Source organism: Cervus elaphus, chromosome X (genome assembly GCF_910594005.1).
Source record: "Cervus elaphus chromosome X, mCerEla1.1, whole genome shotgun sequence".
Lineage (NCBI taxonomy): Eukaryota > Metazoa > Chordata > Mammalia > Artiodactyla > Cervidae > Cervus > Cervus elaphus.
In genome coordinates this window covers 111,641,285-111,665,312 of record NC_057848.1, presented here as the reverse complement: position 1 = coordinate 111,665,312, position 24,028 = coordinate 111,641,285, and the positions used below count along the sequence as shown (strand labels likewise).

General features: G+C 47.1%; 2 protein-coding genes across 8 annotated transcripts in view; both read left to right on the top strand.

The window, feature by feature from the left end:
• The window catches only part of KIF4A (kinesin family member 4A), a 129,089-nt gene extending 116,619 nt beyond the window's left edge, over positions 1–12,470 (top strand). For all 4 annotated transcript variants that reach the window (XM_043896291.1, XM_043896292.1, XM_043896295.1 and 1 more), the window contains exons 29-31: positions 9,593–9,709; positions 11,347–11,469; positions 11,737–12,470. In XM_043896291.1, the coding sequence (XP_043752226.1) occupies positions 9,593–9,709; positions 11,347–11,469; positions 11,737–11,940 (444 nt within the window). In that variant the 3' untranslated portion in view covers positions 11,941–12,470. The remainder of the gene's footprint in view (positions 1–9,592; positions 9,710–11,346; positions 11,470–11,736) is intronic.
• Positions 12,471–14,197: 1,727 nt separating this feature from the next.
• Positions 14,198–23,780, top strand: GDPD2 (glycerophosphodiester phosphodiesterase domain containing 2). 4 transcript variants are annotated; one of them, XM_043896055.1, is made up of 18 exons: positions 14,198–14,580; positions 14,719–14,798; positions 15,502–15,535; positions 15,972–16,260; positions 16,543–16,646; positions 16,912–17,005; positions 17,174–17,233; positions 17,464–17,562; positions 17,742–17,835; positions 17,985–18,130; positions 18,246–18,328; positions 18,437–18,587; positions 20,324–20,545; positions 20,753–20,901; positions 22,437–22,584; positions 22,743–22,825; positions 23,076–23,104; positions 23,193–23,780. In XM_043896055.1, exons 4-18 carry the CDS (start codon positions 16,156–16,158, stop codon positions 23,243–23,245), a joined length of 1,620 nt encoding a protein of 539 aa, XP_043751990.1. In that variant the 5' UTR covers positions 14,198–14,580; positions 14,719–14,798; positions 15,502–15,535; positions 15,972–16,155; the 3' UTR covers positions 23,246–23,780. The 4 variants fall into 4 exon arrangements, with proteins under 4 accessions (XP_043751990.1, XP_043751992.1, XP_043751989.1 ...); XM_043896057.1 differs by lacking the exon at positions 14,719–14,798 and having other exon boundaries at positions 14,198–14,449; XM_043896054.1 differs by lacking the exon at positions 14,719–14,798.
• Positions 23,781–24,028: the final 248 nt, after the last annotated feature.

Here is a 24,028-nt window from a genome sequence, read left to right as displayed (position 1 = left end):
TACTCAATTTCATTAGCTGATAGCTCACCACTGGGGAACTGAGCCTTGTATAGCCACAAACACCAGAGAGAAGCAAATCATGAGAACTAGACCATTGTGGCATTAAGTCATTTGCAAAGTCATCAGGAATGCAACAAAGTCACCATGTGCTCTTGGTGGAACTAAGAGCTCATCCTTAGCCTCAGAAAGCTTATAATCTAAATGGGAAAACAAGACAAAGAAATAGGAAGCATCATAGAACCTCAGGGCTTCCCAGGTGGTGCAAGTGGTAAAGAACCTGCAAGAGACATAAGAGACACAAGTTCGATCCCTGGGTTGAAAAGATCCCCTGTAGGAGGGTACGGCAACCCACTCCAGTATTCTTGCCTGGAGAATCCCATGGACAGAGGAGCCTGGTGGGCTATAGTCCATAGGGTCACAAAGAGTCAGACATCACTGAAGCGACTTAGCATGCATGTACACATAGAACCTCAACCTACTCATCTCAGGGACATGGATTGAGGGGCCTTTAAGAGTGACTATAAAGCCAAACCAAGTAGATAGAGTTTAAGGACATGCCATGAAAGAGATGACTATTGCTGCATTATAAGACAGAAAGGGAAATACAGTCTTGGGAGACCATTTTCTGGCACAATGAATAGCATATTGCAAAGTCTTGATAGTAGAGGTAGTAGTGTAACAGAGTTGGGACATTGAGAGAAAATGGGGCAGAACATGTCTTTCATTCATTTACTCAGCAAACATTTATGCTGTCTATTGTGATTGAAGTGGAATGCATGAGCTGAATGTTGATGAAAAGGTCAGCCAGGTAATAGGAAGCAAAGATGAGAAGTACACACAGAAACAAATGGTAGAGGACCTAAAGCTCTGGGAAGGAGTTTCCAAACAGGAAGCAAATATGGGTATACTTGTCTTTGAGGAATGCCTATCACACACACATACACAAGTATATATATATATATGCACTATTGCTATAAGCTTAAAAAAGGAAATATAAAAGTATAGCAAAATATTGCAAGTAAGTAATAATTGTTATCAATGATAAATCCTATGTCTAAAACACTGAGAGATGATTCATTTCTAGGCTTTTCCCCTGATTTTATAACTTGAGAATATAATTGGGCTTTAAGGGGGGCAAGTTGACAATTGAATTTCTCCTTTTTGGTGACCTTGAAGTATAATGGATGCTGTGACTGCTCTTTCATCGGACTGCTTGTAGACACGTCAGCTTTAGACCTTGATGCTTTGCATGAAGGCCATCCTGATTGTTACTGTTGCAACACAGCTGAATCACTATCCTATCCAGGTATTTGGATAGGAGGCTGCAGCAAGCACCAAAATGATGACTTGTCCAAAGCTAATGCTGAAAAAATAGGTTTCCTCATTCAGCTGTGTTTCCTATATATACTAAGGAGATGCCAAAGGATAAAGAAGTGATAGCTTAGAAGCCAGGTAGACATGAGTTCTGTCTTGACTTTGCCACTGTTTAGTTGGTTGGCCTTAAGCAGGTCACACAATCTCTCTGGGCCTCAGATTCCTTATTTATGTAATAAAGGGATGAGACTAGACTAGTGATACATACGGTCTCTTCCAGCACAAATATCCTGAGTTAAAGTTGTATATATGGGTTTTGTTGTTGTTTTTAATATGTAGGTTTTAATAATACCACCTTTATATGGTATTATATGGTGTCCGAGAAGTTAAAAGAAGGAATATATGTGAGAGCACCTTGTAAAGGATAAAATGTCATGCAGGTATTGGTATTAAAGCACTGTAACCACTATTACAAATATTCCCATTTGTCCCCTTTGGCAGAAAAGAAGGAGCAGGTATTCTGGTCTCTAGTAATAAAAGAATGGAGATGAACTGGGATGGAGTGACTTGTCCAAGGGCATGCCAAGTATTGAGTATAAGACTAGAGCCCAAGTCTCCTAATTCCTGGCCTAGTATTCTTTATGTTACAATTTTTACCAGTTTTTATCATTCTGAGATATAATATAGCACTAAAATCAGTGCTAGAAGAATTATAGACTCTAAAGAAATAATTTTCAACCCTGGTTGCACATTAGAATCCCCCAGGGAGCTTTTAAACACAGGGAGCCTGAGACCCCATGCCCAGATATTCTGATTTAATTAGTCTGAGGTGAGACCTGGCCTTTTTGAAAAGCTCACCAGAGATTTCTTATGTGCACATGGACATCACCAGATGGTCAGGGTTGAGAACCACTGGCGTAAAGGAACCCCAAAGGTCTTTCCTCTCTACTTCCCACTCTATATAAAGACTCTCTATTAAAGTGGTTCCCAATTATGGTGTTGGGACATGCTGGTTGGTTGCTAGCAGTTGTGGTACACACACATGTGTGTATATACATATACCACATACGTCATATTTGAGGTTATGTCTGTGGCAAGGTCTTGCCCCCTCTCTTATATTTTGATCCCGGTTTGGGAGAAAACAGGATGAATTTATAGCTAGTGCACATGGCATTCATGTGAATACATCTAACGTGTATGTCATGACTGTTCTATAATACCACTCCCAGGTGTTTATCTAGCCTCTGCTTGCTCGAAAACAAGCAGTCTACTAGGGGGAAGCTCACAGTCTCACAGGGAATCCCACTGTATTCCAAGTGGCTGTTAGAAAGCTGTACTTTGTTGAGCTGAAGTGTGCTGTCCTATAGATCATCCCAATGAGACTTTGGCTATGTAAAAGTTGACTTGTTTTTCCTTATAACAACCCCTCAGATACCAGTCTCCTACGATTAACCCTGTGGATAAAATGAAGACACATGGCCTGGGTAATAGAGTGTTTTTGAGGCAGATAGATAAATGTATAAATGGTCAGAGGACCATACCCAGTATATAGCAATCAATGGATCAATGTCATTCTGGTGAGGTATCTCTCGGACATGTCATAGAACGCTGTCTTTTGTTCTGTCTTATTCAAAGGAGTGAAGCTGGGTTTTGTTTTATTTTTATTACATCCAGTGTTGGCAAAGGTGACTGAGGTGGGCATTTCTGTCTGTTGTTATTAAAATGTAACTTGGCATACCTTTCTGGAAAGCACCTTGCAAATATGTATCAGAAGCCATAAAAATATTCCTATAGGCAGGGAGGATCAAAGAGAGGGGGCATATATATACTTATGATTGATTCATACTATTCACGGGGTTCTCAAGGAAGAATACTGAAGTGGTTTGCCATTCCCTTCTCCGGTGGACCATGTTTTGTCAGAACTCTCCACCAGTATGAAAAGGCAAAAAGATATGACACTGAAAGATGAACTCCCCAGTTCGGTAGGTGCCCAATATGCTACTGGAGAAGAGTGGAGAAATAGCTCCAGAAAGAATGAAGAGGCTGAGCCAAAGTGAAAACAATGCCCAGTTGTAGATGTGACTGGTGATGGAAGTAAAGCCCAATGCTGTAAAGACAATATTGCATAGGAACCTGGAATGTTAGGTCCATGAACCAAGGTAAATTGGAAGTGGTCAAACAGGAGATGGCCAGAGTGAACACTGACATTTTAGGAATCATGGACGGGAATGGGAGAATGTAATTCAGATGACCATTATATCTACTACTGTGGACAAGAATCCCTTAGAAGAAATGGAGTAGCCCTTGTAGTCAACAAGAGTCTGAAATGCAGTACTTGGGTGCGATCTCAAAAACAACAGAATGATCTCTGTTTCCAAGGCAAACCATTCAATATCACAGTAATCCAACTCTGTCCCAACCACTAATGTTGAAGAAGCTGAAGTTGAATGATTCTATGATGACCTACAAGACCTTCTAGAACTAACACCAAAAAAAGATGTCTCTTTCATTGTAGGGGACTAGAATTCAAAAGTAGGAAGTCAAGAGATATCTGGAGTAACAGGCAAGTTTGGCCTTGGAGTACAAAATGAAGCAGGGCAAAGGCTAACAGAGTTTTGCCAAGAGAACAACACAAGAGACGACTCTGCACATGGACATCACCAAATGGTCAGTACTGAAATCAGATTGATTATATTCTTTGTAGCCAAAGATGGAGAAGCTCTATACAGTCAGCAAAAACAAGACCAGGAGCTGACTGTGGCTCAGATCACGAACTCTTTATTGTAAAATTCAGACTTAAAGAAAGTAGGGAAAACCACTAGACCATTCAGATATGACCTAAATCAAATCCTTTATGATTACACAATGGAAGTGACAAATGTATTCAAGGGATTAGATCTGATAGAGTGCCTGAAGAACTATGGACGGAGGTTGTGACATTGTACAGGAGGTGGTGATCAAAACCATCCCCAAGAAAAAGAAACACAAGAAGGCAAAATGGTTGTCTGAGGAGGCCTTACAAATAGCTGAGGAAAGAAGAGAAAGCAAAAGGCAAAGGAGAAAAAGAAAGATATCCATTTGAATGCAGAGTTCCAAAGAATAGCAAGGAGAGATAAGAAAGCTTTCCTCGGTGATCAATGCAAAGAAATAGAGGAAAACAATAGAATGGGAAAGATTAGAGATCTCTTCAAGAAAATTAGAGATACCAAGGGAACATTTCATGCAAAGATGGGCATAATAAAGGATAGAAATGCTATGGACGTAACAGAAGTAGAAGATATTAAGAAGGGGTGCCAAGAATACACAGAAGAACTATATAAAAGAGATCTTAATGACCCAGATAATCATGATGGTGTGATCATTCACCTAGAGCCAGACATTCTGGAGTGCAGGTCAAGTGGGCCTTAGGAAGCATCACTATGAACAAAGCTAGTGGAGGTCATGGAATTCCAGTTGAGCTACTTCAAATCCTGAAAGATGATGCTGGAAAGTGCTGCCTTCAATATGCCAGGAAATCTGGAAAACTCAGCAGTGGCCAAAGGACTGGAAAAGGTCAGTTTTCATTCCAATCCCAAAAAAGGGCAATGTCAAAGAATGTTCAAACTATGGCACAATTGTGCTCATCTCACATGGTAGCAAAGTAATGCTCAAAATTCCCCAAGCTAGACTTCAACAGTACATGAACCAAGAACTTCCAGATTTTCAAGCTGGATTTAGAAAAGGCAGAGGAACCAGAGATCAAATTGCCAACATTCATTTGATCATAGAAAACACAAGAGAATTCCAGAAAAGCATCTACTTCTGCTTCATTGACTATGCTAAAGCCTTTGATTGTGTGGATCACAGCAAACTGCTGAAAATTTTTCAAGAGATGGGAATACCAGACCACCTTACCTGCCTCCTGAGAAGTCTATATGCTGGTCAAGAAGCAACATTTAGAACCGTACGTGAAACAATGGACTGGTTCCAAATCGGAAAAAGAGTACGTCGTCACAGCTGTTTATTGTCACCCTGCTTATTTAGCTTATTTGCAGAGTACATCAGGCTAAATGCCAGGCTAGGTGAAACACAAGCTGGAGTCAAGATCGCCAGGAGACATATCAATAACCTCAGATATGCAGATGACACCACCCTTATAGCAGAAATTGAAGAGGATCTAAAGAGCCTTCTGATGAGGGTGACAGGAGAGTGAAAAAGCTGGCTTAAAACTCAGCATTGAAAAAACAGAGATCACGGCCTCTGGTCCCATCATTTCATGGCAAATACATGGGGAAACAATGGAAAGATTGAGAGACTTTATTTTGGGGAGCTCCAAAATCATTGGAGATGGTGACTACCCATGAAATTAAAAGACACTTGCTCCTTGGAAGAAAAGCTATGACCAACCTGGACAACATATTAAAAAGCAGAGATATTACTTTGCTGACAAAGGTCCATCTAATCAACGCTGTGGTTTTTCCAGTAGTCATGTATGGATGTGAGAGTTGGACTGTGAAGAAAGCTGAGTGCTGAAGAATTGATGCTTTTGAAGTGTGGTGTTGGAGAAGACTCTTGCAAGTCCCTTGGGCTGCAAAGAGATCAAATCAGTCAATCTTAAAGGAAATCAGTCCTGAATATTCATTGGAAGGACTGATGTTGAAACTGAAACTCCAATACTTTGGCCACCTGATACGAAGAACTGACTCATTGGAAAAAATCCTGATGCTAGGAAAGATTGAAGACAGGAGAAGAAGGGAATGACAGAGGATGAAATGGTAGGATGGCATCACTGACTTGATAGACATGAGTTTGAGCAAGCTCCGGAATTGGTGATGGACAGAGAAACCTGGCATGCTGCAGTCCATGGGGTCACAGAGAGTCAGATATGACTGAACATAATGTATGGCTGATTCACACTGTTGTATGGCAGAAACCAACACAACATTGTAAAGCAATTATCTTCCAACTAAAAATAAATTTTAAAAAATGTTCCTTTCCTTCAGCCCTGTAATTATACACCTAGGTATTTATACTAAGGAAATAGTCATTGATATGTAAAAAGATTTATAAATCATTTTTGAGCATCGGACTATGTATCAGGCCCTGCTTCTAGGTGCTGAGGATAATAAACAGACGTCAGATCCTTGGCCTCATGAAACTGAAGACATTCTTGTGGAGAGAGACACAAAGTGACCAGAAAACAAAATAATTTTAGATGGTAAGAGATGAAACAAAAATATAGTCAAATCTTAGAGAATGATGGGGTAGGAAAAGAGTACTTTGGAAGAGTGCTTGGAAGAGGCCTCTCTAAAGAGGAGATATTTAAGCTGAGATCTGAACAAAGTGAAGGAACAAGCCAGGAAAAAGTCAGAAGAACATTTCAGGGAAAGGAAACCATAACTGCAAAGGTCTCAGAGTAAGAATGATCTTGTCTTATCAAGGAGCAGCTGAAAAGGTCAGTGTGGCTGGAGGATATTGAGAAATGAAAGAGTGCAGTACAAGGGCAGGTCAGAGGGGTAATCAGGGCCCTTGTCAGTCATGGTAAGATTTGGATTGTATTTATATACCAGGATATTTGCTGTGTGTAACATGATTTATAATGGTAAACAATTTCTTTCAAAATAATCTTTTTTTTTTTTTCAAAATAATCTTAATATCTAACATTAAGTGACTGATTAAGTACATTGATATTTCCACATAATGAAAGGCCATATGCAATTGTTAAATATTAAAAATCATGATTTTGATTTTCAGATTTTATAGAGTACTGTATATTATTCTCATAATAAGGAGGGGTAGGTGTTTTAATGGTTTCTTTTACCTTTACAACTACAGAACAATGGTGATGGTTGTGCATATGAAAGAGAGTTGAGGACTTGAATTTAGCTATAAATGCAGCATGAATACACAAAGATGGCAAGCTAAAAAATGTTACTGTGATTTTAGGGCTCATAACCAGAACTATTGAGTTCATAACAAGGGAGCTGTTTCTCTCAATCTACTTCACAATGGTCACACCACATTTAGAAAGTTGTGCTCATTTCTGGATGTCACAATTAAAGATGAACTTGGACAAATTGATATATAGCTAAGGTGCTGAGAATTCTTGGAAAACATGTCATGTGGTGAATCATTGAGGGAGCTAGGTATATTTAGCTTTGAGAGGATTTGGACAGAGTGGGACTGGGGAGTGAAGATGATACTCAGGGTTTAAACATCTGTGCTGTGAAAGTGGGGTTAAACTGATTTCATGTCATTCCAGATGGCAGAATTGGGTCCTGAGGTCAGAATTTATATAGAAACTGTTATCTCAGGATAAATAGATCGTTGGATAATAAGACCAGAGATGTTAGAGTGGGGCTTCATACATCAAATCAGGCTTTAAGTGGTCACTGAGGTCTCCTCTGACTAATCCATCATTCTATGAGCTCTGCCACCTATATTTGTTCCAAGTCAAACTATCCTATTTCCTTCTACCATTTCTCTTATAACATCACTTCCTGTAATGCTGGTCACCCGCCACTTTTTGTTTAATGCCCTCTTTATGAAACACGTGCACACAGTGAACTCCTGAATGTGTGTGCAAGGAAACATATTGATAAAATGGGCTTAATATGTGGAAAGCACTTGTAACAGTGCCTGGCATATGTTAATATAAGATATTACTACTGTAGCCTTTTTAGTAAGGGTGAAATGTGGCACTGTGATGAGTATGGATCAACTGTGGCATATCCATAGAGTGAAGATGCATGTAACAGGAGCTACATGCATCAACAGATTTGTGGTAAAAGACACACATGAATAAGCATCTAATTCAAGAGACTGCCCCTGAGAGGGAGGGAGGTGAATGGGATCAGGAAAGGGTAGACAGGATGCTTCAGTTGTATCTGTTTTTTACTCATCAAAGAAGGATTGGGGGGACTTCCCTGGTGGTCCAGTGGTTAAGATTCCACGCTTCCAATGCCAGGGGCACAGCTTCCACCCCTGGTCGGAGAGCTAAATCACACATGCCGCAACTAGCCAAATTGAGGATTGGGAACATGAGTGGGTTTTTTTTATTGTCTACACTTTTTATATGCCAAAAATCCCATGGACAGAGGAGCGTGGTAGGTCCATGAGGTTGCAAAGAGTCAGACATGACTGAGCAACTTCCCTTCAAAATAGAATATGTTATTTCAAATGGGATCTGACTGACCCAGGTATAGTGAAGCAAATTTCTTCACTTCTTGTGATTTCTGAACTCCAAATTTCTGCCTGACTTTCTGACAGCCATTTCACACTGTTGACTCGAAGCTTGCTGACACGTCAAGTCCCTAGACCTTTTTTGCACAAACTACCTTTTTTGTGTATGTGTGTGTTTTCAGGGTTTTTGTTTGTTTTGGGCCCAGTTGCGAGTGCAGCTTATAGGATCTTAGTTCCCTGACCAGGGATTGAACCCAGGCCCTCAAGCCCTCAGCAGTGACATCTCAGAGTCCTAAGGACTGGACTGCCAGGGAATTCCCTTCACAAACTTCTTTTAAGCCAGATTTCCACCCATATTATATTTATATGGCTGATTTGGGGGGGAACCTAAATGGTACACTTACATTTATCCCTGCTATAACTTTTCTGTCTACTTCCAGCCCATGATTCCAGCCTGTCAAAATATATTTGTATTGTGATTCTGTTATCTTACGTATTAATCATCCTTCCAGCTTTATGTCATTGTTACCACTGATGAATATGCCTACCTTGTAGACTGGCTATGAGACTCAAATGAGATTTTGCATTTCTATATATGAAAGTACTCAGAAAACTGTAAAGTGCTATACAGATGTAAATTATTTTATTTCATATCATCAGTGATTTATTAAAATGTTGAATGATTAAACTGCTGAGGACAAAGCCGAGACCAACACTAAACAAACTAGAAATGTGAGTTGGATGCAAGTACAGCTGGGTAGATCTCAAGACACTGAGCAACTCTACTCAGTTATTAAATCTGTCTAACTCTACTCCCATCCAGCTCACAGTCCTTCACTTTGGCCATAAAATCATCATGAAAATCTTTGTCAATTGCTCTGCATTATTATGGTACCCCTCCAATCTGTCTTTCAAGTATATTATCCCAAAAGTGTGGCATGACTTGTTCTTAGAAAACCTATGGTGGTTCTTGGTGATCATTGTTTCACTAAAGAAGAGAGGACTGCAAAGATAGAAGTTTTTCATTTTTTCTAGAATGGCTTGCGAATGAAGGGAAGGTACTTCAAACCTAGTCTTCTGACTCAGTAATGTTTCTTTCTACAAACCTGTTTTGCAGTGTTCCTGCAAGGGCTGGTGTGGGAACAAGCAGTGTGGGTGCAGGAAGCAAAAATTGGACTGTGGTGCAGACTGCAGCTGTGACGCCACAAAGTGTAGGAACCGTCAGCAAGACAAGGTAGGATCAGTGCTGTCACCCGTCACCATCCCTTCAGATCTCCCAGAAGTCTGTGCCCTTTTATTCCACCTTCAATCTTGACACCTGGAGTCTCCTGCTCAGCCCTTCCTACCCTCCTTCCCCCTGAACCAGAAAAAAGCTATTTTATTTCTCAGTCCTTCTTTCTTGCTGCTAGCCTGTCCACACCACCCCTCCAGAAGCCACAGCCCCTCCCAGGAGATTCCCAGATATGCAGTTCCTCACCCCCAGCCTTGGCTATAAAATTTCTATGCAATGTCTACGGCAGGAACAAGGAACCAGAGAGCAAGCATTGACAGGCATACAGCCACACAGGATCAAACTAGTCAAGAGGCTTAGCTGGAATTGTAAGGGCCACATGCTGAGGTAGCATCTTCCAGGAAAGAAGTTAATCCTTCTGACATCTTGAGACATTAGTTACTTAGACCTTCACCATGGGTACCGGCTATTCCATGGCTCTAGGAAAAGACCCACAGGAACTTGGTCTTCCTAATAAGCACTGTTCATGAGCCAAGCTGACTGTAACTGTTCTTACACTGCTCCCGGGAATAGCAAACTCAGGTGAACAAAATGTGCAGGAGACGGGCAGCACCAGGAAGGTCAGATCCCCGTCCTTGCCTTCTGCCCACCTGTGCCCACGAGCAAAGGTTCATTCCTACCGCTCTCCATGTAATACACAAGAATTCCGGCAAGACTAGTTCACCGTGCATTTCGCAGTTTTGCCCTGGGTCTTCTATTTAAAAGACTTCTAGAATAGGTAGTCATTAGAGAATTAAAATGACAAGCTAGAGGTCAGGCTAAGAACTGTAGAAGTAGCATTATAGAAAGACCTTAAGGCTTCTCTGTTCCCATGTTTTTCTCAGTTTAGGTTCTAGAGTCCTACAGTGGCTCCAGGCAGAGGATTATGGCCCAACTCAGTTTGACCCCATGCCAGCCAAAGCAGCTTGCTCTTGTTTATTTATCAAGTTTCCTCTAAGAATTTCAGTTGTAAAACCACTGATCTAGTCCAATACTGCCATTTTACAGAGAAGGAAACTAAGGCCCAGAGATAAGCCTCAGTGACTTGCCCGATATTATACAGCTGGTCATGGCGGCTAAGATTAGACCTCAGGCTTCCTGACTTTTAATCCACTTCAGTTTCCATGACAACAGGCTATAAATCTAATCCAAGCTCTACCACAGAGTCGCCTTGTTACCTAAGCAACTCCTCTCTCTTGGCCTCAGCTTCCTCTCTGAAAGGAAGACTGATACAGGCAACACTCTGCAGAAATGCTAAAAAGGATAATGTAGATTGTGGAGGGGAGAGGATTAATGGAAGAAATGGCCAAGGCTCAGCCTTGTTTTATTTTTTTTTTTTTCTCTCTCTTTTTTTTTTTTTTTTCGATCAGCCTTGTTTTAAACCTTGCCTCATGATGTGTCCTGTGCTCTCCTCTCCAATCCTTTGCCTTCAGAGGTTTCCTTTGAGCATTGTGAGCCCCGCCCAGCAGGATCACCCTAAGACTTGCTTAGACTGTCTGATGAGGCTCTCAGAGCTGGTACCTCCCTGGCTGAAGGGGAGCAAACCAACTATGTAACCCTAGGAGCTGAATTTCTAACATGCCAGTCTGCTTGGTTCTCAGGATAGCCTGGGCACAGTTGAGCGGACTCAGGATTCTGAAGGCTCCTTCAAACTGGAGGATCCCACAGAGGTGACCCCAGGATTGAGCTTCTTTAACCCTGTCTGTGCCACTCCCAACAGCAAGGTAGGTGGGCTAAAAGCCAGGTGTTTCCAAATGTATCAGTGTCCATCTCTGGTCAGTGTCCAGCACTGACAGAGAGCTGTGGGGTGGGGAAGGGAAATAAAGGTACAATCAGCTTGCTGAGAATTGGGCATTGGCTAGAGTGTTTTCTTCAACAGAGCAATTTGGGGGGTCACCTCTGGGAGTGTGCTAAGTATTTGTAGTGGCTAGGCTGTGCTGAGCCTCTGAACCCAGCCCAGATCTAGTCACAGCTATCTCTGTCCTTCCTAGATCCTGAAAGAGATGAGTGACGTGGAGCAGGTGCTGTTAAAGAAGACGGCTCCAGCTGCCTCCTCCCTTGGCCTCTCAGAGTCGAAACATGTAGCAACAGAAACCCAAGGAAATAAAGCTCCAGGGAAGAAAAAGAAACGAGCCCTGGCCAGCAATACCAGCTTCTTCTCTGGCTGCTCCCCCATTGAAGAAGAGGCCCACTGAGGATGGATTCATCATCTCTGCCCCAATCTGGCCTGGGAGATGCATTCAGGTTGCGGCCAGAAGTGTTTTTTAATGACTCCTCTTGATTTCGGACTCCTTGCTGTGAAAAAAAGGAACAACATGTTACTGAAAAAGGGTGTCCAGCACACTACTCTCTTCTCCAGAAGGGTGCTGAGCTACCTGCTGAAGAGAGAACCAACTCTCTTCAGAGACCTTTCTGGTGACTCATCAGGAACGAGTCTTCAGTACAATCTAGCTCTTTCCTCCTCGTGAGCAGTTAGGGCTGTCTCCAGATGGGAACGAGGCTGAGGCTGTCTTATCTCAAGGTTGTCTCAGCTTAATGGCAGAGCCTGCTCTGTGTTGGAGGCCTGGCACAGATCCTTCATGCCACCTCCAGAATGGGGTTGGGATCTTTCCTGTCTCTGGATTTCAATGTTTTAACAGCACCCTCAGTTGTCTTTCATGTTGCTCGGAGGTAAATGAAATCTTTTTAAATGTTAATGTTAAGTAAATAAATAAATCTTAGTCCATCTGCTGTTTGGAAAGATTCTTCTGTGCCAGAGGGAGAAATACAATTTCAACCCGTGTTCCTCCACCCCTAGGAATGCTATTAAGGAAGCTGGTGCAAGTGCCCAAACCTCACCGCCTTGTAGCAGCGCTCTTTCCCCAAGGGGTATGTGGAGTGCAAGCCATGTGTCTTCATGTTGCTGTTATCTCAGGAAGTTAGAATAATGCTAGCAAGGCCAGTGACCTGAGCTTCACTGGAGAGCCTGCCTGACCTTCAGATTTCTGGGGAAGATACCATATTTACTAAGCATCTCCATGTGCTTGCCACAATTTTATCCGCTCCTCAAAAAAACGTTCAAGGTGAATAGGTCTCATTTTGCACATGAGGAGACAGATACAAAGAAGCTGTCACTTCACTGGTCACAGTTAGTAATAGAGCTATGACTTGAACCCAGATGTGACACCAAAACTTACGTGACCCAAGAACGACAGTGGTGGCCATTAACTAATGCCCCGCAGCCTGACCTGGCATTGCCTGGACGTGGGATGTTACTGCTGCCCAGCCCCCGGACAGCACCCCACTCGCTGCCTGCTTTCTCCTCTAAAAGGGAAGAGGAGGGGCGTGGCTGACTCCTCTTGCTGCATCAGGGCTCTCTATCTTTGCTTAAGGCCCTGGTCCTAGGGCCTTCATATCCATGCATTCTGAATCCCAGCCCCCACCCCCCAAATAAAGCTCCAAAAGTACCCCCAGAATTCAGCACATGAAAGCCAAGACTCCTCCAGAATCCAACAGAGTCCAAGTAGAGGAAACTGAAGGATAACCTGCCTAGATCGAGGTGACCCTGCAGCCTTTGCTGGCCTCCTGCCAGCAAGCGGCCCTGCTTCTCTTTGCATTTTAATGCCGAGGGAGCAAGGGAGCCTTTGCCATTGCCAACTAGAGCCTCTGGATACAATGGAAAGGCAGAGAAGGAGGGGGGCCAGCTCTTGGCATAAGAGAGCCAGTCATCTCACTGTTTTCAAATCCAGTGCGTTTAGGGGGAGGGGTAAGCTTATTCCCAGAGAAAACATTCTTTCCCACCAACACTTTTGGTAAAAAAGTAAAAAACCAAAAGGTAGAGCGGGAAGGTCAGTCAAAGCCAGCCCCTAGTCCCCAGCCCACCCAGAGCCCGCCCCATGCTTTAGGGCTAAGCTGACTCTACAGTCCGCCAGCCATCCCTCTCCTGCTTGATGGTGTGGTGACAGTGTCCTTTGTATGTGTTCACCTTCCAAAAGCTGGTGACCCTAACATTATACACTCTTTGAGTGATTCTTGGAAAGAGACTGTAGATGCCTTGGGGTCAAGGCAGCTGGAATGATGCAAATCTCAGCACATCTTAAATGAGCATCTCCTTTCTGGGCTGATGGGTGGAAGAGAAGGGCTGCTAGTGTCACTCAGGCCCCACCAGGTCCCCAGAAACCCCTGGTCCAGAAACAGGGTGAAACAGGAAGTGGCTTGCAACTCTTGAGTTCTCTTCTAGATGCACCACCTTGCAGACGTGGATCCCAAGAGGGAAGGGGAGGCTGATAAATTAAAGCTCTCCTCCCAGGGAGCTTGAGACTGAATGCTAGACTTCCTCACACACATACACACCCTTTTCCAGGGGACTAACTGGGCCCCTGCTCCTTACTGCCAAGTTCCAAAGTTGTGTGGTCACCTCCCCCTAGCTTCCCGCCCACCCGTGCCCTCAGCCCTCGCTTCCCTGAGCCAGGACAAAGCCCCAGCAGTGACTGAGAGGAGAACAGGAGGAGGGACAGAGGGATGGGGAAAGCTGCACAAAGGAATTCCTCACCCCAAGCCCCCTGACCGGCGGCAGCGGCAGCGAGTAAAGAAAAAGATCTGCTCACCCTCCCCCTTCCTGTTCCCATCTTCCCACCGACCCACGGACGGACAGACGGACGGGGCACAGACACCACAGGCCACAGAGCAGCTGCAGACCTTAGGAGAGGACCCACACAACCTCCGGTAGGTGGCAACAGTGCCACCTGTTTGACTGGTGGGGCTGAGCCAAGTACTGGAAGAGGGAGGAGGCAGACACCTCGGACAGAAGCTGGGAAGCAGTGCAGAGCACAGAGCGGAGTTGCTGCTGAAAAAAGGTGTGAGGGCTTGGGAAGGCTTGGGGCCACAGGCGGGAGTGGCGGGGAGGAGACCGGCTCCTGCTGGCAGGCATTGGGCCCAGGGACTGAGCAGCACCCCTGGTCAGCATCCCTGACTGGAGTTTTCTGACTGCTCAGCTCCTGGCCCCATTCTACAGCTCCTGGAGGAAAAGGGGACCCTGGAAGGCAGTGACTGGGGTGCAGGGGCAGGACCTGAGGTACGGATGTAGCCCAAGGCAGGCTCCTAGCACTTGCTGGTCTCACCATGGGAAGAGGCAGGGGACCTCCCTTTGGGTGGGCTTTTTCCTTAGAGGGGTGTCAGGGAGGGGAGAGGTTTCCTCCCTCAGACCCTCCCTCAGCTTCAGCCCCCTAACTTCCAGGCTCTTCCCCAACTCTCCTTTCCAAAGGCAAGCAGAGGGTGAGAAGGGCTGTTTCAGGAGCAGCCACATCCTCACTCCTTTCAGGGTCCCGGCCACTGTGCACGCCTAAGACCTCACAGCCTCAGGGGAGCCCAGACCACACACACTTTGGGTGTATCAAGGGGCACTGTTACATATTCCAAGTCACCTAGAAACCCATTTCACTACCAGCCACTAGTGCACACGCACATGCAAATGCTGACACAAACCCCACACCTTCTCATGTAGACTCACAATCACATGCCCAGCCTCGTCTGGGGATCAGTAAGCCAGCTTGGTCTCAGCTTGACCCCAAAGCACAAGGTTCAGGGATCCCCTGCCCTAAGACAACCACACAGCCCCAGGCATACCTTTGCCCTGTATCTGTTGTACTTTCACCAAAGTGACCTCAGAGGGCGGGGCCCCTGAAAGGGGAAAGGCGGCAACTTGGTTCCTGCCTAGGGTGGGGGGATGACTGGGCAGGAAGGGACAGGACTGGGGCAAAAGGGCTTCGATTTTCCAGGTGTGTGCCGGCAGGAAAAAAGTTCCTTCAGGAGGTAAGGAGTGACCCAGGCAACTTGTACTCCTCAAGAATTCTCCATGCTGGTGGTGCCCCCTGCCCTCCGGAAGATGGAAATAGAATCTTTCAGTTCAGAGCTTTGTGATGTCTCCAATCTCTGTATCCACAGCAACTGACCAACTAGCCACTAGCCAGGCCTCCCTGGGTCCCAGGCCAGGACTGGTGCCTCTGCTTCAGGTTTTTCCTGGTTCCTGTGGTGAAAGCCACACCATGGGGCTGCCTGAAGCTTGGCCAGATTTGCCTCAGCTTGCTAAACCCTGTTTGCCCCACCCCAGGCAGTTTTTCCTGAGTCCCCACCCGAGGCAAGCACTCCATCCCCAGATAGGGATGCTGTTAAAAGGGGAGGAGTTGGACAGGGTGGGTGTGTATCTGCCTAGAGGCTAGACCTCGTGAGTGTCTCACTGAATTTCTAGGTGTGCCGTTTAAAAGAAGACCCCGGAAACTGTCCCCTTTGCTCATCTCCTCCTCCAATCTGGCACTTGGAGCCTGCCCTGTAACCTCCGTTGCTGAGCAGTGGCCCAGGCCTCCGCTCAGGCTGGGATCTGCCTTCTGCCAGGGTCCCTGAGAGCCGAGCGTCCCTCCCCCCAGGCCCTCACCATGGCCGAGTCCCCCGGCTGCTGCTCTGTCTGGGCCCGCTGCTTCCACTGCCTGTACAGCTGCCACTGGAAGCAATGCCCCAGAGATGGGAGGCAAACCGACAAGGTGAAGTATGGATGCGGGGGTGGGTAGGGGCAGAAGTCCAAGGCGGAGACCACTTGGAGGGGAAAAGAAAGCCAGGTGTGCTCAGAGACAGTGGAGGGACAGGGATGGGGAAGGGACTTTCTCTCCCCAGGAGGAAAATCCCTTCAAATATGGAAAGAACTGCCTGCAAAGCACAGCAGCCCCACGCCTTGCAGGAAGCCCCCTTGAGCTGCCATCCCCTGGGGACTCCGAGCCGAAGTGGGGATGTGAGCTGCTGTGAGCTTCTCTCCTGTCCCTCTGCAGTGCGAATGCCTCTGGTTTGGCCTGCTCTTCCTCACCTTCCTCCTCTCCCTGGGCTGGCTGTACGTCGTGCTCATCCTTCTCAATGACCTGCACAACTTCAATGAGTGTGTCACGGACCCCCTTCCTCAGCAGACATGTCCATCTACTCCCCACCCTGGGACCCCTGGGTGCTCAGCCTAGCTTGTCCCCTACCCTGCCTCTTTGAAAACCCTTCCATGAAGTCTCCCCAGACCTTGGAGCCCCTGACCCCATGAAGGGCTTTCCTTCACTCCCTTCTAGCCCTGGTCCTGGATCCACCCAGCCCAACTCCCCTCAAGTCACTACTACCACCCTTTCCCCACTCGGACACCTCCCTCTCCCCTCCCACAGATTCCTATTCCAGCACTGGGGGCACTGGATGGACTGGTCCCCGGCATTCCTGCTGGTCATCTCTCTACTGGTCACATACGCATCCCTGCTCTTGGTGGGTGCAGAGACAGCTGGCCTAACCTTAGCCCTCCCTTCCTCGCAGCTCTACGCAGTTGCTCTCATCCTAGCCACTGAGGGCAGGGTAGGAGGGAGGGGTCAGCCTAGGAAACTCACTCAGTGACCCCTCTCGGCACATCATGACTCCCACCACCTCTGCCCCCAGCTCCTGGCCCTGCTCCTGCGGCTCTATGGCCAGCCTCTATGTCTGCACACCATCCACAAGGTAGAGTGGGGATGGGCGTACGCGGGAGAGGGGCGCACTGGACCCGGTGCTCAGCCGGCTCTTCTCTTCCTGGGCACAAGCCCAGGACCCAAAGCCCAGTAAATATATGTTGAATGAAAGGAGGACAGTGGATGAGCCAGGAGAAGGGAATGCTCCTGTTTTCATAGAGTGAGGGGCAGCCTAAGCAGCCCAGGTTGACACAAACGTGTTCCTCACCCCTGGTTCCCCAGGTGCTGCTGCTCCTCATCATAATTCTTGTGGCTGCTGGCCTTGTGGGGCTGGAGGTCCAATGGCAGGAGGAGTGGCATAGCTTACGTCTGTCACTGCAGGTGAGTGGCTGATATCCAGCTCTTGGGGGGAACCTTCGCCTGTGGCCAGCCCCAGGACACAGCGTGCTCGCTGGTGCCCCGAGACTGCAGGAAGCTCTCAACTTCAAAAGTCAGCTCCTAGGACGAGAAGGGGAAAGGTTCTAAGGAGAAGAGCCCTCCTTACCAGCTCTTGTCCACAGGCCACAGCCCCATTCCTTCACATTGGAGCAGCTGCTGGCATCACCCTCCTGGCCTGGCCTGTGGCTGATACCTTCTACCATATCCACCAAAGAGGTGCCAACTCTACCCCTACCCTCCAGTCCCCTTAATGCCCACCAGTGCTTCTGCCTCCTGCTGCTCCATTTCCTACACCTGCGCTCTGTTTTCTACCCTGAGGGCCCACCACCGCCCTTTCTCCATGGCCTGTCCCCCACTCCCCACAGGTCCCAAGATCCTGCTGCTGCTCCTATATTTGGGAGCCACCCTCAGCATCTACCTGGTACCCCTATTCATCTCCTCAGCCTGTATCATGGAACCCAAAGACCTACCACACAAGCCTAAGTTGATAGGACACCGAGGGGCCCCCATGGTGAGTGTGGGGCAGAATGCTGGCAGGGTGGGGAAGGTCTGCTTCTCCAGGCTGCTGCGGCCAGGCCTGTGGGTTCCCAGGCTCCCACCCTTCCCTGCTCCCTCACCTTTCCCAGCTGGCCCCCGAGAACACCCTGATGTCCCTGAGGAAGACAGCTGAATGTGGAGCTGTTGTGTTTGAGACCGACGTGATGGTCAGGTGAGGAAAGCTGGGGCCCCTTCTCCCACCCAAATGACACAGCAGGGGAGCTCCAGAAGTGATGACCAGCCCCAGAGCTTGGTCCTCTGACTCCCCTTGTGCCTTCAGCTCCGACGGGATCCCCTTTCTCATGCATGATGAGCGCCTAACCAGGACCACAGATGTAGCCTCTGTGTTCCCAGACCGAGTCAACAGCCACAGCAGCAACTTCTCCTGGGCTGAACTGAAGAGGCTCAATGCTGGGGCCTGGTTCCTTCAGGTGAGGACAGCCTTCTGCAAGGGACAGCCACGTACAGGGGCACTCTGGGCAGAGTTCATTCATTGATAACCATCTGCTGAGCCCTGTGCTGGGCAATAGGTATACAGTCTCTGCCCTCAGATCATTCCTTCCTAGTAAGGCTATCAGAATAGGAAACCTCAGGTGAGAACAAGGTCTGCACTGGGTAGAGAGGAGAGAGAGGTCACTGTTGGGCAGGGGCAGTGTGGGAGAGGATCAGGAGCGGGTTCACAGGAGAGGATGTCTGAGCAGCATATGAAGTGAGGGCAGTTTTTAAGATGGGCAAGGCAGGGAACAAGAATTCTGGTTAGAGGGAAGAAGCTGGGTAAAGCCCAGAAATATGAAGAAGTGTTTTCAGGGAATGAAGAGTGGCTCAGTAGAAATTTTCTGGCAGTTCAGTGGTTAGGACTCAGCACTTTCACTACCTTGGGCTTGGGTTCAATTCCTGGTTGGGGAACTAAGATCCCCCAAGCTGTGTGGTGTGGCCAAAAACAAAAAAAAACAAGACAATGAAAAAGTGGCTCAGTGGAAGTGGGAGATAGAGATGCATGGGAGTCATGGGAGCTGAGGCTGGCTGGGGCCTGGGGGAGCAGAGTCTTGGTCTCTGGTGGGCTTTGAATGCCAGGCCCAGAAGTGTGGACTTCAATCCTGCAGATGATGGAAAATATTTCAAAGGATACTTAATTTGTTTAACTCCCCTTTTCTTGATTACCAAAGTAATACAAGTTCCTTGTTAAAAAAAAAAGTAAAACATCAGAGAAATAACCTAAAATTGAAAAATCTCACGTAATCCAACCCTTCAGCTGGGTATGTATTCTGAGTGATGAAGACATCTGATTGCTTAAGAGTAAGGGATGTCTGAGTTTGAATCATGGCTTAGCCTCTTCCTGGCTGTGTGAGCCTGGGCAACATTCTTTAGGGGCTCTGTTCTTCATTTTCCTCATCTATAAAATGGGAGTAACAACAGTACTTACCTCGTGGGATTGTCAGGAGGACTAAATAAATTAATACACATAAAGCACTTCTAATACTGCCTAGCATGTAGTAAATATTTAATGTGTTGATAGTTCACTTTTTCCATGTGATTAGGAGGCAAGGTCATTTGTTGATTTCAAGGGGAGGAGGGGAGAGTGGCAGAGGTTTGGAATAGCCAGCAGGAGGAATGGGAGAGGGAGCAAATCAAGAGCAAGTAAAAGGATGGCTAAGTGGCACAGAGAACACAAAAAAGGACTACAGGGCCAACAGCCCACGTGATATTCTCTGCCCCCCCAATTCTAGTGGGTGGAGGAGGTGGACAATTGTAGAATTCAATCAGAGTTTAGGATTTGTGGGGCACATGGGGCAGGAAAGGAGTTGAGGGGGTTGTTGAAAAGTAGTTTAAGCTGAGGATGGACCATGGGTAGGGGATGTAAGTGTGGCTAGAAAGGGCCCAATGGACTGGGAGGAAACCAAGGGGTCACGATCCCAGGGGTCTCCATGAGACCAAGAGAAAGTGTAGTGAGAGTGAGGAAGTTAGGAAACCCGGAGGGTAGGAGGTTGGGGTCAGAGTAAGGTGTCAGAGGGTCGAGAAAAGACCACAGTTAGGAAAAAGGAAAAACTCTGACTCAACAGAGGGCCGAAGCTGTTCACCAAGTGGGGGAAACGAGTAAAGATAATGAGGATGGCGGCACAGCCTGGAGGCTTCTTCTGGTCTTGAAATAATTTTCTTCTTCTTATAGAGACAAACTTTCTGGGGGGCTAAGCCGCTGTCAGGCCATGATCGAGAAGATGCTGAGAGTCAAACAGTGCCATCCTTGGAAGAGATACTGAAGGAAGCTGAAGGCCTCAACCTTTCTATCATATTTGACCTGCGCCGCCCCCCAAGAAACCACACATATCATGACAGTTTTGTGAACCAGACACTGGAGACTGTGCTGAGTTCAGGAGTGCCCCAAGCCATGGTGATGTTGTCAGGACCCCAAGTGCCCCCTCTTGCCCCTCTCCCCTGCCTTCCCTAGACCATGACAATAATGTTGAGGCATCCCCCCTCCCCAGAGTCCTGCCCCAGCTCAGGTACCCCATCTGTGGTCATACACCTTTACCCCTGCTGCCACCCCCAGAATCCCCAGGCCTTCTCCAGCTTCATGCCCACCTACCCTGAACCACAGGTCCTCTGGCTGCCGGATGAAGATCGGGCTTATGTCCAAGAAAGGGCCCCCCAAATGCGCCAGATATACGGACATCTGGAAGGCCATGGCACTGAGAGACCCCAGTTTCTCAACCTCCCCTATCAAGACCTGCCACTGTTGGATATCAAGTGAGTGCCAGAGGAAAGGAGCCGAGGGGGTCATGTGAGGCTTAATGGTGTAGAAGATCCAAGGCTAGGAGGGCAAAGGCCATTCATTCATTTGCTCATACAACACATACTTGTTGAACACCTACTATGTGTCAGGCTCTATTTATTGCAGGTTTGGGGCATGGGAGAGACAGATAATAAACCACTGCACAAAACATATGCATGTTGGATAGTGATAAGTGACATGAAGACAAAAATGTAGGAATGGGGTAGAGACTGGAAAAGAGGGGAGAAGGTCACAGTAGAAAGAGTGGTGAAAGAGGTGGTGTCTGGGCTGAGACCTGACAAGTCACAAGGAGGTGACAATGGGAAGAGCTGCAGAACAGCAGCCTCATGAGCAAGGGGAAGGTGAGATTGGAGAGGTTGGCAGGGGCCAAACTGGGTAGGACTTTGTAGGCCACCAGGATTTTAGCTTTCATTCTACACCAGAGAGAGGGTGGATCCAGGAGAGAGAGGCAAGAGAGTCCCACATGTGAGTGGATGCAACCAGAAAACATAATAGACTTCAAAACCTGTAGTCACCAAGCTCTCTTATAATATACTTGTGGTTAGATAGGGAAAAAATGTGGACTGAATGATAGCCCAGTTATCATATTAAGTATTTCAAGGATCTTTCCCCAAGTTGTCACCATGGGAGGAGATAGGATATCAGGTTAAGACTCCCCTTAGTCTTGTCCTGATCAACATTGACTGCTGATCATGTTTCCAGAAGGCATGAATTGGTAATGAAAAAGGTGAGGGGGAAATGGAGGCCCCAGAAGGTCTAAGCACTCTAAGGTGACAGGTCAAATGTACCAAGATGAAATGCAATGGAGATACATGTAAAGACCCATGCTCAAGGTCCAGAGGAAGCTCAATTGCACAAAAATAAGAGAGGGAGACACTGGCATCAGCAGGAACATGTGTGAAAAAGACCAGGACTTTGATTGTACACTGTGCATAACAAATGAGCCAAAGTCATGTGACATTGCCAAAAACTAGCCTGACCCTGGGTTGCCGTCACATGGACATAGCGCCCAGAAGGCAGGAGGAGTTTTGCTCTCCTCTAAGCTAGTCCCAGCCCACGCAGGCTATCACATTCAGATGCAGGCTCCATACTTCAAAAGGAACATTGGTAAATGGGAGTAAGATCAGATTAGAGAGGTTGGTATGGTGAAAGGAATGATAACCCAGGTCCCTGATTGAAGCAACTGGGGTGGTTGAGCCTGGAGAAAAGAAGACTCAGGGGTATGTGGTCACACTGTCCCTCAGACCTCTTAAGGGATGGCATGGGACAAAGAGGAGAGACACATTTGTGTGACCCCAGACAGCAAAACTAGGACCCATGGGTGAAATCCACTGGGAGACAGGGCAGGTAGGGGCCCGCTATCCAAAGGCAGAAGTGATGGCTCTGGAGCAGGGACACTGTGGATTCAGATACGGAGAGGGGCTGTTTCCCTCCTATGCCTGGAGCCTCAAGATTCTGAATGTTCCCTATTTCTTCCCCACCTGCACAGGGCACTGCACCATCATAACGTCTCGGTGAACCTATTTGTAGTGAACAAGCCCTGGCTCTTCTCCCTACTCTGGTGTGCAGGGGTGGATTCAGTCACCACCAACGACTGCCAGCTGCTGCAGCAGATGCGTTACCCTGTCTGGCTTATTGTAAGAGCTCAGGGACTGACACCCCTCCTCCTCTTTTCCTATCCCTGCTTCTCCTTAACCCTGTTCCCCTCTTCCTTACTTATTTCCCCCCATACACCCCCTGGATCTGTATATGGGTGACTCTGGCCACTGACAGGGACCTTTCTCTTGTCTCACAGCCCGCTCGAACCTACCTGATAATATGGATCATTACCAATTGTGTCTCCATCCTGCTGCTTTTGTGGACTTTCCTCCTACAATGGTGAGTCCTTTGTGCCTCAGCTTTCTGGGTCTTCATTCTCCCTAGGGTCCTGGTGATGGGGCATATTCAGACTCATTGATGCTGCCTAGGGCTTGGGGTTTGGTCTGTTTGGACCCTTGGAGATTCTTAAACCCTTCCTTTATATGTCTAATTGGCTCGAACCTGGGAAAGTCAGTTTGGGGGAACTCAGGGTCAAAAGGTTGTGCTTGATGCTGGCTGAACTTACAATGTGAAGCTTTTCTCCCCATAGGAGGTGTGCTAAGGAGAGACAGAGAACCGGTAAGAGCTCTTTCCCCCTCACCTCATTTTTCTCCTCCTCTAGTCTTCCCCTTGCTCACTCCCTGTGTGTCCCCTCTTAACTCTCCAGGGCTAGAAACAGCAGTGCTGCTGACCAGGATCAACAATTTCATCACGGAGTGAATGCCCTGTCTTAGGCCCCCACCAGCCAAAATCAGAGGCCTGTTTGCATTGGCCAACAGCAAGGAAGAGAGGGTGGCTGAGGTGGAATGTTGCTGGGGTTGGCATGGGGTGAATTTTGCCAGCAGGAGGTGTTCCCCTTGGGATTTTGACCTGAGGTGGTCAGAAAGACACTGAGTCACAAGAAGTTTCTCCCCAAATGAAACTTAACAGAGGAAGAGACAAGGAGATTGCCAAGAGAATGTTTCAGATCTCTGCGCAGGTGTTCTTGTGTACCAGGCACAGGGTATCAGGGATGGGACAGCTCAGAACTGTGACTGAAGGAGATGACAAAATAGCCTTTCCTAGAGAACTGTAAGATGATGGAGACATCGACCTGGCCGCATTCACTGTCTCTCTTGACATATGCGATTTATATGATTTCCTGCCTAGAGACAGAGCCCATCTCCTGCTAAAGAGCCCATCTAGCCATGTAATTCTGTGCCTGCAAGTGGCTTTTTCTTGTGCACGGTCTTCTTCAAGACACACTGGTTCTTGACCCTTGTCCATTAATCTGTTATTCAACGAATTTAATGCCCATTTGGCACAGTCTAATCTTCTCCGGGCTGGCGCTGGGAGGAGGATGCACCTTGCATCTCGAGTTGTATGTGACATGACATTGAGGGGTCATCATGAGGAGAATCGTGGGTTGGCGGTGGCAAGTGGACCACCTGGGGCGATGAAGGGCTGCAAATGGTCAGCAGGAGCGCTAACGCCACAGGGGACATTCCCGGTGGCCCAAGCGCG

What these genes read in the sequence shown, in the direction of transcription:
- GDPD2 (XM_043896057.1), top strand. Translation starts at nt 16,156, where the DNA reads ATGGCCGAGTCCCCCGGCTGCTGCTCTGTCTGGGCCCGCTGCTTCCAC. An exon ending in GTCTGCACACCATCCACAAG is followed by an intron (nt 17,234 to 17,463) that starts GTAGAGTGGGGA and finishes CTGGTTCCCCAG; the next exon opens with GTGCTGCTGCTCCTCATCAT. An exon ending in GCTTACGTCTGTCACTGCAG is followed by an intron (nt 17,563 to 17,741) that starts GTGAGTGGCTGA and finishes TCTTGTCCACAG; the next exon opens with GCCACAGCCCCATTCCTTCA.